The 20138-nt window shown below is 32.3% G+C and overlaps 1 protein-coding gene and 1 long non-coding RNA gene across 2 annotated transcripts; one reads left to right on the forward strand and one right to left on the reverse strand.

Annotated features, from left to right (window-relative positions):
* The first annotated feature begins 249 nt into the window (after window positions 1-249).
* On the forward strand, window positions 250-5829 carry LOC139490529 (NXPE family member 4-like). Its single transcript, XM_071277333.1, has 4 exons — window positions 250-341; window positions 1419-2036; window positions 3242-3291; window positions 5022-5829. The coding sequence occupies exons 2-4, from the start codon at window positions 1498-1500 to the stop codon at window positions 5810-5812; spliced, it is 1380 nt and encodes a 459-aa protein (XP_071133434.1). The 5' UTR covers window positions 250-341; window positions 1419-1497; the 3' UTR covers window positions 5813-5829.
* Window positions 5830-11973: 6144 nt separating this feature from the next.
* LOC139519995 (uncharacterized) lies at window positions 11974-20138 on the reverse strand. Its single transcript, XR_011663785.1, has 3 exons — window positions 20073-20138; window positions 15172-15317; window positions 11974-12515 (listed from the first exon to the last, which is right to left on the reverse strand). It is a non-coding gene; the product is annotated as an uncharacterized lncRNA (long non-coding RNA).

Here is a 20138-nt window from a genome sequence, read left to right on the forward strand (position 1 = left end):
CGAAAACGCAAAGGCGTAAACGGTAAAGAATTTTTCGATTTCGCTCTTTCGATTTCTCGATTTCTCGATTTCAAGATTTCTCGATTTCGCGTTTGCAAAGTGAAAGGAGAAAACGCGAAAAGGTGAAATGGCCCCATCCGGTCACCATAAGTTATAATAGATATGCACAATGAACATAATTTTGAGTCTGACTGTCATTTTCGATTTCAAATCGTCTGTAATAAGATCAAGTTAATGTTTTTTAGGTTCAATACGACGTTCAAATTAAATAAGAAACTTGTATTTTGGTCATTGATTTTTGCTGTCCCAATCCTTCAACTTACAACGACAAAATTGTTCGGGTACGTATAATAATATTTGAACTCTAAAATATATTGAATTTCATTTGTCCAGTCAAGTGGCCCTTTGAAGATAATTCGCGACTGCTAACTATAGTCAAGTAATATCATACACATACATGTAGCTATAATGCTATACATATATTTAAATTCAAATACATGTATTTTACCTATCTTCCCATAACTGTTTTCGACAATGATATTGCATTTAACCCCACTTTACCTTTACTATATGATCAGTATTTTCTTTCATGTGAACTTCTCAAAATATGATTTTACTGTGAAATTTGTATACTTTTTCCATATAAAAATGTTCAACTGACCATTGTATACACACTATATCGGTACGGTTACCAAAATGTATTAAGTGAAAAAGGGCTAATTTCCTTCCATATGGTTAATTTTACTTATTTGGACGATGATGTTCCTTTGTTAATATATCACCTATCTGTGTCTATAATTTACGTTTAAGATTTCAATGAGCGTATTACTCATTTATTAAGTCAGGGATTTTTTTTAAAACAATTACTTAAAACCTTAACTTATGCCTCGATAGATACACACATTTCATCAATTGATTTGCAAGTTTGGTTGTATCTGTAGGAACTTATTTCAAACGGAATAGCACATTGTAGTTCTAACGGTCTTGGTAAACTTATGAAATACCAATACGACATTGTAACTAGATCGTTGAATACATTGTTTTATTAGAAAACATTTTGATTTTGTTATCAGTAAATTAAAACCATACTAAATAGCATTCAATTTGGTATATACAAATGCGCGAAATACCGTAATAGGTCACACTATGTTACTAATAGTATTTATTCATCACGAATATGTGCAGCCGAACCGACGATCATTTTTATCATGGGTTTATTGTCGGATGGAATACCTACTGCTACAATTTTTGATAAATAAAGGGTAGCCTAGCGGAATCTGGCAAGATTTGCTGATTGATTCAAAAGTGAGAGAAGAGGTTGGACAAATGATACTTTGATCTTTGAAATAGTTAAATGTATTTGTTACTCTCTAGATACATATATATATATATATTTATAATTCGGTTGATTGTTGTAGGTGTCAGATTTTGTGCTTTGGATCCAAAAGAGAGATCTCAACGTTTACAGCAACTGACTTCAAGTATTATAAAAGATACATGAAGTATAAAAGCCTAGATTTCGGAAAATCTCTTGTCTATTTGCCGAAATCTACAGTGGAAATAATATACAATAAATCAGCTACGTTTACTACTGGTGATATTATAACACTCAGAATAATCCTCCATAATAAAAATGGTGACGTTTTTACTGATGGCGGTGATTTTATAAATATTTGGATGTCTGAGAAAGGGAAAGGTGCAAGTTCAGCGGGGTATGTAGTAGATCATGGTAATGGTACGTACATTGGAGTGATAAAGGCACTATGGAGAGGATCTCCAAACATCAAAATTGCTATGTCATTTCAAAAAGAATCTATTTCTATTTTTAAGAATGCTCGTGGAGAGACTGGTAAAGGTATCTGCGGGATTCACACACTGACAAAACACGGCATCTGTGACTTTACATCAATGAATTATGGAATGAGATGGTTTTGTTCATTGCCAGATAAACCTGGGTTTACTTGTTCTGACTGGTATGCCCCAATTGGAGATATGACGGTACCTACATTTACAAAATCACAGAAGCAGTTCTTGAGGTAATACATTTTTATATTCAAGGAATTTCGGCATTTGAGGGAATATTTTCATTCAATGGATAATTTTCTTTATTTTCATTACACATACATATTGTATCTTTTATACTTTGACGCTTTCAATTTCACAAGTACCACTTGAAAAAGAACCAGCGATAGCTTCTATTTGAAGAGGAGAAATTTTTTTAAAAATCAGTTTATATTATGAACCTTATAGTCAATATTTCAAAAGTTAATCTTAGTAATTATCTGAGAACTTCGTGAAGATATTTTATATGTTTGAAGGGACAAACTTGAAGTTAGCCAACCATGATATAAAAAAATGATTTTCTGCAGATTGCATTGAGTGTGTAGCTCAATGTAATATCTTTAGTTAGCTTGCTTGCTAGCTTAACCACGAAGTCATTATTAGGTTATGTAAACTATCCTCCTTTAAGAGTATACTAGTCCGACAGATAACCAATCTATCTGTCTGTAGGACTAGGCTACTTCGAAATGAGGGTAGTGTAACTAACCTAATAATGACTTCATCGTTCAGCTAGCAAGCAAGCGAACCAATGATATTACATTAAGCTACACACTCAATGCAATCGGCTGTAAAAAGTATATCACATTGCTTCTATTTTATTTGTTTTGCTTGAATGAACGGCATAGCATCTTGAGGGAACGTGATAACTTTCTTGTGGGAACGACATAGAATCTTGAGGGAACGCCATTGTATCTTGAGGGGCTGACTTATTCTTATTCTTTCATGGCCGCATTCTGCCACCGTAGAATAGTTTTTTCTATAATAGCTCACAAAACAGATTTCAAAGAAAGAATGTCTGTACTAAATTATAATCCTGGTACCTTTGATAACTATTTGCATTTCAATATGTGTGACGTCATGTGAAGTTGTAAGAACTTGACATACAAAGGGTCTTAAAGAATGCATTTGCAAATTAAGAGGAATAATCTGTGTGCATGTATATGAGCTATGCAAATGCATATGCATTAACAATCTGTATAATCTAAACTATTTTTTTTACCACACATTTCTTGTTCTTTTATTGTAAAATATATTTAAGAGATGCATTATATATGTGTGATTCGATTGAAAAGATGTATTCATATATGACCTTTGTTATTTGCTCTTAGTGACTGTTTGACATACATTTTTATATGATCGTTTGTAAACATAATATAAAAAAAAATGTTTATACTTGCAGTTCTACTAGATATAAAATCATAAAGGAAATTAAAGTTGATGTACTTGGTGGTAAGTTATTAAAGTAACCTGGTAAAAGGTAATATCTCTTGCACAATTTATTGTTATTTAAGGTAACTGGGGTGTCTTCCTCCATTTTGAATTTTAAAATAGCATAAAACAATAGGTTTAGATCTTTAATGAAATGTGCAAATTTTAAGAGTGATGTGTAATTCGTGTGTAAGACTTTTCGTGTTAAAATGTAGTGTAGAAAATTTGTGTTTTGTCATATTTACGGCTGTATTTTCTATAAAAACCACATATTTATGGTTGATTTTTTGTTCAACTTTGCCACAAACGGGGATATAATGCAGATAGTAAAAGAGATACATGTAACTCGGTTAAAGTAAATTTTGTAATATAGTGTTGGGAATTTACCAACCTTAATCTCTAGCAATAAAGCAAATACGGTGACCCAATTTTTTCTTTCTTTCATCTGAAGACGTGTTCTATGAGCTATCTTCTCACATTTTGTCTTTAAGGTCTATGGCGTAGTTTTCTTTAAAAAAAAAACATTGGATTTTCCATGCGTAATCTATACAAACTATTTCACAACCTTTAGCATTTACTTAAGGAATACTTTAGAGCATGTTTGTCAATCTTATCCTTTGAGGACAGTTTCAAAGTTTCCTAAATATATATAAGAAGATGTGGTATGAGTGTCAATGAGACAACTTTTGATCCAAGTCACATGTTGTAAAAAAGTAAACCATTTTAGATCAAAGTATTGCTTTAAACACGGAACCCTTGCTCACATAGAACAGCAAACTATAAAGAGCCCCCAATTGACTAGTGTAAAACCTTCAAACAGGTATAATCTATATAAAAAACGAGAAACGAGAAACACTTAAGCCACATCAACAAGCTAAAAGCACTGAACAATAGGTTCCTGACATAGGACAGGTGCAAGGAAATGCAGCGGGTTAAAACGTTTTAACAGTCGCCAACCTTCATCTAACATAGAAAGACGGACTTTTAAATATCAACTGAAATGGTTTAACTCTATCAAAAGACATATCAACAAAAACGAGTAAACATACACTGAACAAATAAATTTGATCTATGACACAATAAAAACACAATATTAATAAAAACAATGGAGGATATAAAACAGTAGTAGAAAGACAACTACCAAGGTGGTCAACATGACGTTAAATAAAAAATAAAAAAAAAGTTCACAGGTAAATATAATAATTCTGTTGAAAACAGAACATAGATTACGGAAATATGTTTTCACTAAAATAAATAAATGTGTTGTTCATAGTTCGAGAACAAAAGTGTATGTATAATGTTTTGTAATAATCACCATTTCGGTGTTAAACTCATGTCGAATGTGTAAGAAAATTGACCAATTTGGCTGCCAACACTAGACTCAACCACCAACTATAACTTTAAAAAAAAATGAGATTTTGATATATTTTTCCTTCGATCTATTGACCCAAACATTGATTGATTTTTCTTTCGATATAGCTCCCATCTGTTTAAGTCTCAATACAATCGTACAAGTTAAACTCAAGGTATCAATTAGAAAATAATATTTTGGACACACGAACGATAGTAACGAACAGAAGGACAAACAAGTTTTCATGGCGCTTTAAATAGAATGTTCATACACCAAAATTAAATCTAATGTATAATCCTTAAAAGAATTTATTATATTCATGTCAAGCTTATTACATGAATGTTTAATATGATGATAGTTGCATTTTTGGGACACTTGTGTATTGTTTTTCTTTTTGCAGATAAAACCATAGGTCATCCAGAGCACTCGTGTAGTCTAATAAATCCTTCAGTCACATGGAACATTTCGTCCCCAGTTGGATATTTTTATAATAAAACTTGGCATAATCTCTTATGTCAAAAAAAAGTTGAACCAAGTTTTAACAGGTATTTAGCCTGTCTAAGAAACCGGGAGATTTACATGGTTGGAGATTCTACAGTGCGAGAATGGCTTTTATCAATTGTTGATATTTTAAATCTTGCACTCTCGGTTAAACGGACATCAGATGCTCTAAAAGGTTATCATCAACCAATTAAAGCGTTTAGTAAAAATAAGAGAGACAACATTACTGTTACATGGGCTGCGCATGAGTTCCCATTTTTCACCTATTCACGGAATGCGACAATACATCATTTCAAACCTGCAAGCTATCATCTTAACGTAATACGTTCTAAAAATCCGATCGTAGTGCTGCATTTGTATGTACACATAGGTTATGCTCCATTGTCAGTTTATGAAGAACATGTTATGAACGCCAAAGACGCTATAAATAAATTCTTGGATCGAGTGCCTGGCGCAAAAATATTCATTAAAGGTCCACATTACTTCGAACATGATAATGAAGGTGTTCCGTATGATTTTGTGAGATTTTTGCAGGATAAAACGATATTCAAAATTTTCGACAATATCAAACATAAGGTTGTGTATTTAAACGAATGGGATATCACAGTTTCTTCAGAAAATAAATATATGCATCCATCTTACGATTTAAGAAAACCAATGATACATGAACTACTGTCATATATTTGTTAATATTTTCAACTAACAGACTAGTCTATCCTCCTATATGTTATTATATAACTTATTATAATAAAACTGTTTTACTTTGATTTGATTTTAAACATATTATATTCATTAAGATATTAAAAGGATTGAGCAACAGGCACAGTCTATAAAAGCTCTCTCCATATTACACGTTCAAGGTATAATTCAATTATAACAACTGTAATTAAAATAATGCAATATAGTGGAACATGCATGCTCCTTATGAGCACACACGAGCAAAATATGTTTACAGTGTTACTTACTAAATGCAAAGTATATTTAAGTATATAAGCAATTACTCATCATGTATTCAAGAACCTTGAAACATGCAAATATCCTTTATAAGTCATTAGAAATATATATATATATATATATATATATATATATATATATATATATATATATATATATATATAATGACTGAATAAATAGTCAACGATCAATCTTACAAGGCGATGGATCATGTAATATGATTATGTACACTACAAAATATAATATATAACAAGTCAAAAAGGGTACAACATCACCATTAAATAACTATAAAATATACAAATATTAGATATTTCGGATAACAGATATCCTTTTTCAATAATAGCACGATGTCAAATGAATCATGTCAATATATTCAAACTGAGATACTTTTTCTAAATCTTGAATTTATACAATTTAAGCGAACACCACAGACGCTGATACAATTTTTAAATTTCCAAACACGGCGCAAAGATTACTAAGATATGCCAAATGAAAGTAGTTATTTTCGTTATAACAAGTCAAAAAGGGTACAACATCACCATTAAATAACTATAAAATATACAAATATTAGATATTTCGGATAACAGAAAATAACTACTTTCATTTGGCATATCTTAGTAATCTTTGCGCCGTGTTTGGAAATTTAAAAATTGTATCAGCGTCTGTGGTGTTCGCTTAAATTGTATAAATTCAAGATTTAGAAAAAGTATCTCAGTTTGAACATATTGACATGATTCATTTGACATCGTGCTATTATTGAAAAAGGATATCTGTTATCCGAAATATCTAATATTTGTATATTTTATAGTTATTTAATGGTGATGTTGTACCCTTTTTGACTTGTTATATATATATATATATATATATATATATATATATATATATGGCTTGAAAGAGACACTAAGCTTGCTTAGTGGAAAAGATGAATTAATGTTTAAGTGGAGGAGAAAAAAATAAAAAATAAAACTAAATGAAACAAAAAATAAGTAAGTTTCAAACAAAACGTTGAGTGTCACTGATATATTTATGAACAGATTTAAAAATAGCAATATTCATATCATATGAAAATAATCTGTTTCCAAAAAGCAATAATTCAATATTTATATCTATATTATCAACAATGGAGTTAATGGAATCAAGAAGGATCTGTCTTACATCATTGTACTTAGGGCAAATGAAAAAGAAATGTTTGTTATCCTCAACAGGGTGATTACAGTTTGAGAGTTGACAATGACTTATATTAAGTTTCCTTATCCCATAGTCGAAAGGTTTAATTATATCATCAGTCCTAAAAAACATTTTCCAGTCCACTTCTAAATATACCCAAACTTGGGGATTTTCGTAAACTCAAAGGAAGACTATTCCAAAGTCTTATAGTGGAAGGAATGAAACTATTAAAATAAGAGCTAGTTCTAGCAAGAGGCGAATGAAAAGTGTTATTTTCATTCCTCAAAGTATAAGGGGTTTGTCTGGGAAGATATGGCTGGACTAACTCATATAAGTATGCAGGTGTCATCCTTTTTAATATTTTATAGAATAGTATAAGCTTATGTTTTATTACGTCTATTCTTCAGAGTTTCTAAACCTAATTCAAAATAAAGTTTTTGTCTGGAGGAATTACGTCGTAAACCTGTAATAATTCTAGCGACTTCTATCTGAATATTTTTAAGAAACTCAGACTCTAGCTGGGAGCAATTGCCCCATACAACATCACCATACTCTAATAATTATATAGGTCTAATAAAAGCATAATAAATACGTATAAGTGAACTCCTATCTAATAAATGTTTAACTTGACGAAGCACAGATAGACGAGAGCATACTTTTTTATAAGTAATATCAATATGTGAGTTCCATGAAGCTGATGACTGAAATGTCATCCCAAGATGACAGTGAATATTTATTTTCTCAACCTCTTCCCCATTTATCCCAAAAAAATTAAGGTGGGTATTCCCTTTCCCTTCTAGTAAATACAATATTTTTAGTTTTCTTAAGAGTTAAATTGAACAGCCCACGATTTTGCCCAATTTGAGATAACACCCAAGTCATCAGTCAAAGAAGCAGCTGCTACAGCAGGATCACCATTTACTATAACAAATAACGAGGTGTCATCTGCAAAAAGTCATTAGAAATGTCATTAACTATATCATTTATATAAATAAGAAACAGAAAGGGTCCTAAAACTGATCCCTGGGGGACACCTGCATGTATACTTCTTAGAGTTGACGAAAAACCTTCTGAAACGACCTTTTGTTGACGATCTGAAAGATAAATTGCTACCCAAGATAAGAGCTGATCATTTATGCCAGATTGTTTAAGTTTAAATAAAAGTCCTTTATGCCAAACTTTATCGAAAGCTCTAGATACATCACAAAATACAAACCTTACATCCCTCCCACTATCCATATTACTAATAATTTTATGATATATTTCAATTAACTGATTAACAGTAGAGTCACCTGGCTGGAATCCAAATCGAAACTTTGACAACAGGTTATTACATCTCATATAATTATACAAATGTTTAAATAGAACTTTTTCCATAATCTTACAAACAATACTATTAACAGATATTGGACGATAGTTTAGAGCTGAATGTGGACTACCTTTTCCTTTAAAAATAGGATTAACATGTGCAATTTTCCATAACAGTGGTACCTGTTTAACTGATAGAAACATATTAAATAACTTAGTTAATGGTTTAGAAATAAAGCTAGCAACCTCTTTTAAAATTCTAGGACTGATACCGTCAGGTCCAGCTGGTTTGTTAACATTCAAGATTTTTAACTGATCTAAAATTCCTTTCTCAGTGATGACATGGAGGAGGTTTATTATTATCAGGAATTTCTGGTTCTGTGTCAATATAAGCTATATTAGCAAAATGATTGTTCAGGATCTCTGATTTGTCCAATGGATGAATACAACTTTGGCCATCATGTTCCAAAAAAAGGGGGGGGATCTCTATTTTTAGTAAAATTTGATACAGACTTGGCAATGCGCCACCATTTACTAGAAGGAATATTTTTGTCAATAAGTTGAGATGTCAGTTTGCACTTATAATCTTCTTTTGCCTTTCTAACTAAGCTGATAATTTCATTAATAATTTTTTTCCAGTGATCTGGATTATTTGAAGTTTTCGCTTTGTGGTGAATTTTAATACGATGTCTTTTCTTGTTTCTTATTAAGTTGTTCATAAAAGGTTTATCATTTGGTCTTACTGTAATAGTTTTAGTCGGTATATCTCTATTTACAGTACTTTCGAATGTTCTGACAAAGTTCATATAAACATCATTTATATTATTTGAATTAAAAACAACATCATCCCAGTCCTTCATAATCTGCACGCTTAAAACCACGAATTTGTCTTTTAAACGAGTGTTGTTTAAAATTTAAATGAAATTTCGACTGAAACAGGAGAATGAGAACTGCATATCGGTGTAAGAACAGTTACTGATTTAATTAAGTTCTTGCGATTAGTCACACACAAATCAATACAAGTTCCAGTTTGGGTTGTGAAGTTGGTAGGCTCCCAAACAATATTTTCTGAGTTTAAACGGTTAAGTAACTTTTAAAAAGAGTTACTTGTGTTTGACATCATATCGCAATTGAAATCACCACAAAGGAAAATTGGCAAATTACAATCAAGTGCTTTATCTACTGACTCATCAAATAAGTCCCATATATTAGAATTTGAGTTTGGAGGCCGGTATAAAACACCAACTAAAAATTTTTCATTACTATAATTCCTCACTTCAACCCAAAGCAACTCAAGATTGCTTACAGATATGTCGTTCTGTATGATAAAATGTAGACTATTTTTCACATAAATGGTCACACCTCCACCATGTCTATTTCTATCTAACCTAATAGGCTTAAGAAACCCATTTAATTTAATTTGGTCATCGGTAATTGACTTGTCAAGATGAGATTCTGATATACAAATAATGTCATACTCATGTAGTTCATTGTTAATGAGATCTAACTTAGGAAGTTAACTACACATATTATTGTGTACTATTTTCAAATTATTTTTGTTACTTTGATCTGGACCTGGATTTTGCGCAATTCCAGCAACCAGTAACAAAAACTGTATAATACTACTGAGGAAAAAAACATTTTGTATGATTATAGGGAGGATTATGTTGTGATTAATATTATAGTTATTAATGTTTAAAACATTGATCAGTCAAAACTATCAAAACTTATAATGAATATATAGACTGATCAAAACTTATAATGAATATATAGTGAAACATAAGCACATGATGTACACTTTGGACAGACCTTCGAAACCAAAAGCTGGACTATGCATTGATTAACAGGACACTCAAAACTAGACGAGATAAAGTACAAAACAAAACATACATGTACATAACATATATATGTTCCAGACCATACGAGTATTTGGACCGTACGCGTACGGTCCGGACCGTATACGTATACTCGTACGGTCCGACCATACGCGTACGGTCGGACCGTATGAGTATACTCGTACGGTCCAGCTGACCATACATGTTTTGGTATCATATGGGCTAAATTAAAAAAAATAAACAATAACCAAAAATGTGTAGCTTTAGTTCTCCAAGATGCTATTTTTTACATCAGATGGGTAAGTGAATAAGCGTACAATTGAAATTCAATGTTTGTTTAATTCTATATCTGAATCCCATTTTTGTACTCTCGCTGCAGTTGACACAAACTACCACAAGGAATGTTATGTTTTTTTTTATTAATTTACATTAACATGTTTGCGGTCCATTCATGTTCCTTTACATATGCATTTCTTTTTAAAGTTCACAAATATTATAAAACATTTGTCCTTGTACGTTTTGTTTACATCCGTTAACCTCAATTTCGATGAGCATACTGGCCTTTAATTAATTACTGACATGCTAATTACAGGAGATTAACAGATTAAACTAGCGTGACCTTTTTAAAAAGTTAGAATATTAAGTTTTTATTTCAATATCAATTGAACTTTTTATATTAATTTGAGATATAAGATTTTTTTATCTGTTATTTACATTTGTATCTGATAAACTTGACCATCTTCTTATTATTAGTTGAACCGTACGCGTACGGTCCGACCGTATGCGTATTTTGAAAAAGTACGCATACGGTCCAGACCGTACGCGTACGGTCCAAATACTCATACGGTCTGGAACATATACAAAACATGCAAAAGGAAAACATTGATAAATAACAAATGTTAACGATATCAATTATCACTTATATTGTGATACTGTAATACTATTGGAAAAAAAAATTAGCAAGGTCTGTGTTCATGCAATAATCTTTGTTTTAGAGTTTCAAAGATGTGGGCAGTAATTGTAAATTGTGAGACTGTGAAATGTAGAAAACAAAACAAAAGCAAAATAAATAAGTAAAAGTAGGATAATATTAAGCTTGCATTTCAGACAAAAATTGAATAATGCGCAGTGATATTGACTAAACTAATCTATAGAATATGCTAGACAGAAATTTGTAAACTCGACTTAAATTTCAATTCACGACACCAGTGTAGAAGTGAGAAACATATTTATATTCTCTATGTTTAAGATTCTGGTAATAATATAGTTATGAAAATAAATGTATGGGACACCCTTTACTATTGCAACCATTTGTCAGTTGTTTTTGTGTAAATCTCATGTGTAAAACTAGTTACCTAAAGGATATAAATAATAGAAATTTTATGTTTACAAATCTGCAAGCAAACCGGAAAAATGAGTTTTTAAAATTTAAACCAAATACGTAGGAAACGTATATTTTCCGGAAAATAAGTATGAAATAAAGTAGTCCGAGATTACTCTGACGTCCAACGGCTGTTTTGCCAGACAAGCTGGGGCCGTGGGACGTCAAAGCTCGTCCCATATCAAAAAGTGGATATTTGGGTCAACATTTTTAATTAATTCTACATAGGCGGTAATGGTAACGTTTTCCTCCGTTGCTCAGTCCATATCGTTTACTTGAACATGTGTGATGGCTCATATCGAAGCTGATACATTTATACATGTCTGGTTAAATTTTCGGGGTGGTAAGTGAGATTACTTTTTTCGCAAATTGCTGGACCCCGGAAGATGGTGAAAAATGTCACTCTCCACATGAAATAATCCCAAAATTTTGATCATAAAACTCAATAAAAAAATTGTCCTTTCTAATAATTTATTTCAGGTCAAATCTACATATTTCTTTTCTCATCACTTCAGCTCTATAAAACAGTTCTTATTGTTCATTTATGTCCATTTTTAAAATCACAGCATCCACAATTGTATGGCGGACTAATATTGTTTTTTAATTACGTCATCTGAGTTCCTCATCGCAAGGTCTATTAGGGATCCTGACCCATATTAGATCAGCAAATGTCAGATTCCACTTGTATTGCAGTATGAATTCCTTCGGTACACCTTTTCGAACAATTCTGTGAAGTTTTTTTCCGCATCTGAAATAAAATAAGTTAATTTTTAGTATTTATAAGTAAGCATGCTTATTACTGTTCCTTATATCTTTTAGTAGAAAAAAAGCACAAAATCCATATGTTATCAATTCACAATTTAGACATTGATTAAGACTCTTCATAGCTTAAAGTGCCATTCAACAAACCTTCATTACCTAACTGACTTTATAAAAATCATCATGTTTAGATGATGAATCATGAAAATATTGTGTTTTTTACTGTAAATAAGGTAGATTTAAGGATTTTTTCACTCAGAAAATAATGTTTTTGATATTTCTTTCTTTCATAGAAGGAATAGAACATTTTTATTTTTTTATAACTGTTAAGATCATTCACAGACAATTCTAAAACCGGTTTTAGTTTTAAAATCCATCAAGTAATAACCATTTTAGAGTTCTTTTTGTGTGAGTGTTCAAATAGGGAAAAATGGTGCTTTTCTTTGGTTAAGATAACATTGTGACGTCATCGTTTTTGTGACGTCATGACTTTATGATGTCATAATTTAGAATTGTACAAACATAAGGCAGCAACCATTTGATTTTCTGGGGCGGGGGGGGGGGGGGGGGGGGGGGGGGGGCTATGGTTTTTTTTGGAAAAAAAAGTTTGTTTCCAGGTTTTGATGAAAAAAATAATTTGTTTTGGACCCTGAGTAAAAAAAATTGTTTGTTTCACCCTCAGCTGCCACTATATGTAATGCTAAAATTGAAAGAAAAAAATTGTCTTCGGTTTGTCGCTAAAAAAATAGATTGTTCTTCGCCGAAGGCGAAAAAAAAAGTTTGCACAGAAAAAAAAACCATAGCCCCCCCCCAGAAAATCAAATGGTTGCTGCCTAACAGAGTGTGTATTTATTCAATAATGAAAGGGAAAAGGAAAAGAAACCAATACAAGGTTGGTAACCAAGCCCATCTATTGCGTTTTGTATCCCTAACAACAGATCAAGGTTGTGGTGTTAATAATGGTGTTGCTCCATCTACAGCTCCATCTACACCTCCATCTACACAGGTTTAAAAAAAATTATCTATGCAAGTTTCACCTGCACCACCTAAACTTAAATTTTCTAATTCCACTACAGATTTGACACCTAAAAACACCACAGAATCTGTCTGGTTACCCCGCCTTACAGAAAAGGAATTCAAGCTGTACTCAAAAGAGAGTTACGATAAAAAAATCTTATGTAGCCCCCCAAACTGAAAAATGTGCGACTACAGTCAAACTATTAAGACCGCATAAATTGTCAGATGATTATTTAGATGAATATCTAGGGGAGACAAGTACTGAAAATAGAACAGTAGATAGAGATCTTAATATTTTAATGATCAATAGTCTTATAATATGTCATTTAAATAAAAGTCCAAAGTGTGTTGTTCCACATTTTGAACTGGTACAAGAGACTCAATGGGGTCTTGGTTGGATTTGGAAAATGAAGTGTACCAAGTGTAAATTTATTTCAGAAAAATATAAACTATTTAGAGAAATTGACACAGGACGTGCTGGTCGCAAGAGTACTACAATTAACTATGGGTTTCAGACTGGCGTGATAAACTGTAATATTGGTAATGATAGCGCGCGACTACTTTTAACTAGTTCATGTATTCCTCCTATGTCAAAAAGAACAATGCAGAGAATAACAAATACTGTTTGTGACAAGGTTGTAAAACTTGCTGAAAATGAAACAGAACAAGTCGTTGAGAGTTTCAGAAAGAGAAATGAAACCTTAGGGTTAAATAAAAATAGTCCTATAAAATTACAAATGGATGGTACCTATCAGAGTGTGCATATAAAAAGTAGGCATAAAATGGGACAAAATGCATCACAAGTTATTGGTATTGCCTGTGAAAATGAAACTGACAATCATGATATCATTGGTTTTCACCTTGTAAACAAACTTTGCTGGGTTGGTGCATGGTTACGCGGTAAGGGTTATGACATTGAATGTCCTAATCATGAGTACTGCACATCAAATACAAATAGGCATGATCCTTTGAGTGAGAAGGATCTTGGGTATGAAATAGGTAAAAAAATTGCTAAACTTGATTTACTTGTGGACTATTGTACTACTGATGGGGATGCAAAAAGTGTACAAGGTTTACAAGAAGCAATGCAAGAAATATTTGACCCTTTATGGTCAGTAAATAGACTGGCAGATACTATACACGGGGTCAAAGTCAGTTCCGTGAGGTATTGCGAGCAAAATTTAGTGTCGGTATGTTCCCTGGAGCTACAAAGGTCCAGAGGAATGATATTAAAATAGCTTTTGCCAATGATTTAAAATTACGTTCGCATGGTATAATGAAATGTTTATTTGCAAAATATAATGGTGACCGACAACAAATTTCAAAATGTTTGCCACGCATTGTTAAGTCTGTCGTGAATTGTTATAGTGGTAATTGTAGCGATACGTGTAGATGGAGCATAACACTATGTAATGGTGGTATAAAAACTAGTTGGTGGTACAAATCTATTAACCTTAGCAGTCATGGTTTACAAAATGGGTCTTTGAAACCAAATAAGACTGACAAATTATTAATAGAATCATTGTTAGAAATGAAACTGTCTCAGACCGCATTAAATCAGATGCAATTTTTCAGCAATACTAATAAGTGTGAGTCCGTCAATAGGACAATTTCTACATATTACCTACCTAAGAATAAGAATTTTTCTCGCAATGCCTTAGGCCGTGCATCTGCAGCAGTCTTGAAAGTCAATAATAAACGGGATGTTGCATTGGCTAAGACCCTAAAACCTGTAGGTTGTGGTCTGGGTAGAAAGTCTCGTGCTGTAGTGGCTCTGAAAAAAATACGTAAACGTGAAATATATGATTGTGCATATCAAAAAAGTTTACGTGTCAAATTAAACAGGTTAAAAGCTCGCAAAAAACAGGCTATCGATTTCTTGTTAAACAAGAGAGTGCGAAACAGGTTGATTAGTGGATATAAAAAACATCAGTTAGAACCAAAGCTATGTCAGAATTCAAGTCCGAAAGAATTCGTTCCACAACCAGGTTGTAGTTCTTGGCCAGATTAACATTTATATTAAAAGGTTACACAATATGGTTTTCTTTCAGCCTTTCAGGAAGCATATTTAGTTATTTATTTACAAGATTGATCGTTTATATAAATATACAGCGTTAATTTCCATTGTTTAACGCGAGCGTACATTTTAAATGAATAAACTGAATGAAAACTACGGTTCCTTATTTGTGCATTGTTATTAAAAATTCGCATGTATAATAATTACTTTCATTTGTTTCCAACTCTGTCTTGTATTGTTCTGGTCGTACTATTGCAAATATTCAATTTCATGACTGCATCATGTGTTTCTATCAGTTTACCATAGTGCTATCACATGATAAGGTTAGAAATTAATGGTAAACCCTAGTTTTAAGTGTTTTAATGTCTTATCTTACCGTTTAAATCTATTGACATAACTGCACGACCCGATTTTCAATTAACAGTGGTAAGATAATAGTTGCAAAAAATCCTGCTCAAACTTTTGTGAAAGACGGTTTAAACTTTTAACTTTGAAGTGTTGCGAGAGTTTATGTTCTATGTTGAAGGCACTTGTATAAAGTGACCTGAAATACAAGCACTCGTTGAGTTTAGTTATATGTCTTCTGTTTCTGTCCCTGACCAATGTTTTTTGTATTTGGCATGTGTAGTGCATCATGACATAAAACATTGTTACGTGTACCGTGATGAACTTTCGTGCAGGACTGCTTTGTGTATTTTTGACATGGAACTCTTGACCAGACTATGACTTTTTGACTCTTGACCTATGCACTTTGGGTGTGTCATCATGATACAGTGTGTTCCTTTGTATATTACCCTGACATAAAAGTATAATTCTAAATTGACCTTGCTTCTGAATATGTAACCTAAAAGCATAATTCTAAATTGACCTTGCCTCTGAATATGTAGCATGAAGATGTATTGTCATAAGATGGTGAGTCTCGTGGCACAAGAAACTTCATATGAGCTTGACCTTTACCCTCATTGTACAACTTGTATATTTTGTTTGAATTATATGGAGAATTGTCTGATTGCGCTCATACCACATCTTCTTATATCTATATTAGATATATAGATATATTTGTTAGTTTTGTGTACCACGATGACCCTTTCCTAAAAATTTGCTTTGTGGTTTTTTTTTGTCATGAAACTCTTGACCAGTCTATGACTTTTTGACTCTTGACCTATGCATATTGGGTGTGTCTCTTGGTATAAAGTTCGCCTCCGGGCGAGGGATTTTCTCACTTTGTTAAAAACCCATTGGTGACCTTCGACTGCTTTTTTTCTCTTTTGTCATGTTACTGTCCCTTTAACACCATCCACATTTCCATTCTCAATTTTTGAATTGAAGAATTTTTTTATCAAATGAAAACTAAATCTTTTAATTGCTGTGAAAAATTAGAGAGAACATGTACTGCTTCAGTAGCACCATGTGCTGCCAGTTGTGATAGATAATTCAAAATGTTTCAATCATTTTACCTTGGATTTCATTTCATGGAAATGTAGATATAGATAGTCTGTTTAAGTATCTTGAAAAATCACACAGAAGGTATACGCATATCAATAAACTGAACTCAGTGGGAAGAACCTTTAAAGTACACTTAGACATAGAGCTCAATCTAGTGAAACACTTTTTTTTATGCTGGTCACTGTCTGTTATTAAACTGCACCGCTATCCTGAAAAAAAAAATATGCAAGTTAATTCTAATAGAAGTAGAATCCAAAGGAAGTAAATAAACTGTTTACTGAAATAAACGTACAATATGTCTATGGGCCACAGATGCCCCTGCTTGTGAAAAAAACCCACAAGTAAACTTCCACATATAGATGCAGGATTCACGTAATTTTGACTGTTTTGTAACCATAAGCATTTTGTATCAGTTTCAAAACATTTGGTGGTGACAAACTAAAGTTAAAGAAACAGAAACAACAGATTTAGCATTTTTCCTATCTTAAGGCTACGTGTTGATATTTGTATCATTAGTACTCGTACCAACTTCTTATATCTAATAACTCATGAACAGTAACACCACCCAATATCGAACTTGATAGATCTGTGTTATTGATTAATAAGCATTACGTATAGGTTTATAACATTTGATTGAGTTACAAATTCAGCATTTTCTGTTTTTAAAGGAACATGATAACTACCAAATTTCAAATTTAATTTTTTTTATGTGGAAATAAGCATTGTCCCAGGTTAGGGAGATGGTGGAAACCCCGCTAACATGTTCAACCCCGCCTTATTCAGTATGCATGTGCCTGTCGCAAGTCAGGAGCCTATACATTTGTCCGTATCTTTTCTCGTTTGAATTTCGTTTTATCGTGTGTTTTCTTATGTTGTGATGTTATACTATTGTTTCATCCCGCTGCAAATATTTGCACCTGTCCTAAGTCAGGAATCTAATGTACATTAGTTGTCGTTTGTTTATGTAATTTATATGTGTTTCTCGTTTCTTATATAGATTAGACCGTTGGTTTTCCCGTTTGAATGGTTTTACACTAGTAGTTTTAGGGCCCTTTATAGCTTGTGGTTCAGCGTGAGCCAAGGCTCCGTGTTGAAAGCCGTACATTAACCTATAATGGTTTACTTTTATAAATTGTTATTTGGATGGAGAGTTGTCTCATTGGCACTCATACCACATCTTCTTATATCTATTTCCTCATTGTTGAAGGCCGTATGGGGACATATAGTTGTTAATTTCTGTGTCATCTGGTCTCTTGTGGAGAGTTCTTCTTTGGCACTCATGCCACATTAGGTGGAGGGTGGGGATCCCGATAGCACGTTTAATCCGCCTACTTCTCTTTGCATGTGTCTGTCCCAAGTCAGGAGACTGAAATTCATGAATTGTCGTTTGTTTATGTGTTACATATTTGTTTTTGTTCATAAACTTGTGCGTTTCTTTTCTCGTTTGAATTGTTTTACATCGTCATTTCGGTGTCTTTTATAGCTGACTATGCGGTATGGACTTTGCTCATTGTTGAAGGTCGTAGGGTGACTTATAGCTGTTAATTTCTGTGTCATCTATTCTTTTGTGGAGAGTTCTTTTTGGCACTCATGCCACAGCTTCTTTTTTATTTTGTGTATAAGTTTTGTAGTATTTGGTTGAGGCAACTAAAGTTAAGAGACGGAACCCTTTTTTTGGACGTTCGGGACGAACGGACTAGAGTTACTCTTTATGCCCCTTTACTATGTTACCAACACAGAAGTTCTGACTATTGTGCTGGTGCTACTCATCCCACTAGCACTGTCATTAACACACACACAATTTTATTATAAAAATATTCAATCATAATTTTGATTTGATTATTTTGGGCTTATAATGATTATATGCATGCCTTTCACAAGTAGTATCAAATCTGACATTATGATTATTACAAACCAGCTATTAAATAAAATTCATTAGAACTTTAAATGTGCAATCAAATATATATGCAAGTCGTCTACTGGTCAAGTGGCTAGATACATATTTCGTTGGCCAATTGAACGACAGGTCCTAATTTTGTTGTTTTAAAACTTCTAGAAATATTAACGGAAATAAGTCAATTATGAGTAAAGGAAAATAAATAAAAACAGAACGACTGAATTAAATAAAAGAATGTTCGATATCATCAGAGACATATATACACATGTGTACACATGTCTCTGATATATTTGTATATTTCGTTTTATTTTTAAAATCTAAACGATGCCTTATTTTTATCTAGTTTCCTAATCAAAATTATTAGAATGAGAAAATAAATACCTTACAGCTTCTTTTACCGTCGATCCTGAAATGTTTAATGTTATAAAACAATTTTAGCGTCTTTGACCTACTTTATCTTTTTATTCGGATACTTGTGGTTATCTTCTCCAATGTCAACGGGAACATTAGAATTATCTAGAATAGAACCCAGATGGAACCAAGAAGTCGGGTTGCTATAACCAAACAACCCGGATGTTGAACCAGTTACCATGGTTTCGAACCAAAGAACCCGGATAGAACCAAGGTTCAGAACCAAACAACCCAGATGGAACCAAGGTTTAGAACCAGAGTGCCCGGATAGAACCTTATTGCATTCGGAATTCTCATGACTTTTTATACCTTCAACGTATTTTCCAAATCATTTATTTATTTAGTATATTTATATATAATTTATTTACAGAGAATACTAAACATCTTATAATATATTAAAACAAACACTTTTTCAGGAATATATGAGCATGATATGAGTTAGTTGTGTTTTTTTTAAATTAAAAAGTTTGTTTATTTTAAGTTTGTTATGAAAATGGGATAATGGTCCAAGACACTGAAATAAACTTTGTATCAGACAAAAAGACCACTTCATATCTCCCAATGCATGCATGCATCCAACCACAGTACATACAATGACATGAAATAAAATTATAAACAAAATAAAACCATGTAAAATTAATCTTACAACGTCATTCACAGTTTGCCTTTGTAACTCGATGTCATATTTGGATTTTTTTTTCTTTCTATTATTCTTTATTTTGTTTTTTGTTGTCTTATTTAATTAATGACTGTCATACTTTGTTCATTGATTTGTCTCTATGTTTCACTTTCATTTAGTTCTCTCAGACCGCATGTTTACTTCC

The sequence above is a fragment of the Mytilus edulis genome, chromosome 1 (genome assembly GCF_963676685.1).
Source record: "Mytilus edulis chromosome 1, xbMytEdul2.2, whole genome shotgun sequence".
Lineage (NCBI taxonomy): Eukaryota > Metazoa > Mollusca > Bivalvia > Mytilida > Mytilidae > Mytilus > Mytilus edulis.

Excerpts from the sequence above, each read along its gene's own strand:
- LOC139490529 (XM_071277333.1), top strand. The coding sequence starts at position 1,498 with ATGAAGTATAAAAGCCTAGATTTCGGAAAATCTCTTGTCTATTTGCCG. Across the intron at positions 2,037-3,241 it reads TCACAGAAGCAGTTCTTGAG|TTCTACTAGATATAAAATCA; the intron begins GTAATACATTTT and ends TTATACTTGCAG. Across the intron at positions 3,292-5,021 it reads TAAAGTTGATGTACTTGGTG|ATAAAACCATAGGTCATCCA; the intron begins GTAAGTTATTAA and ends TTCTTTTTGCAG.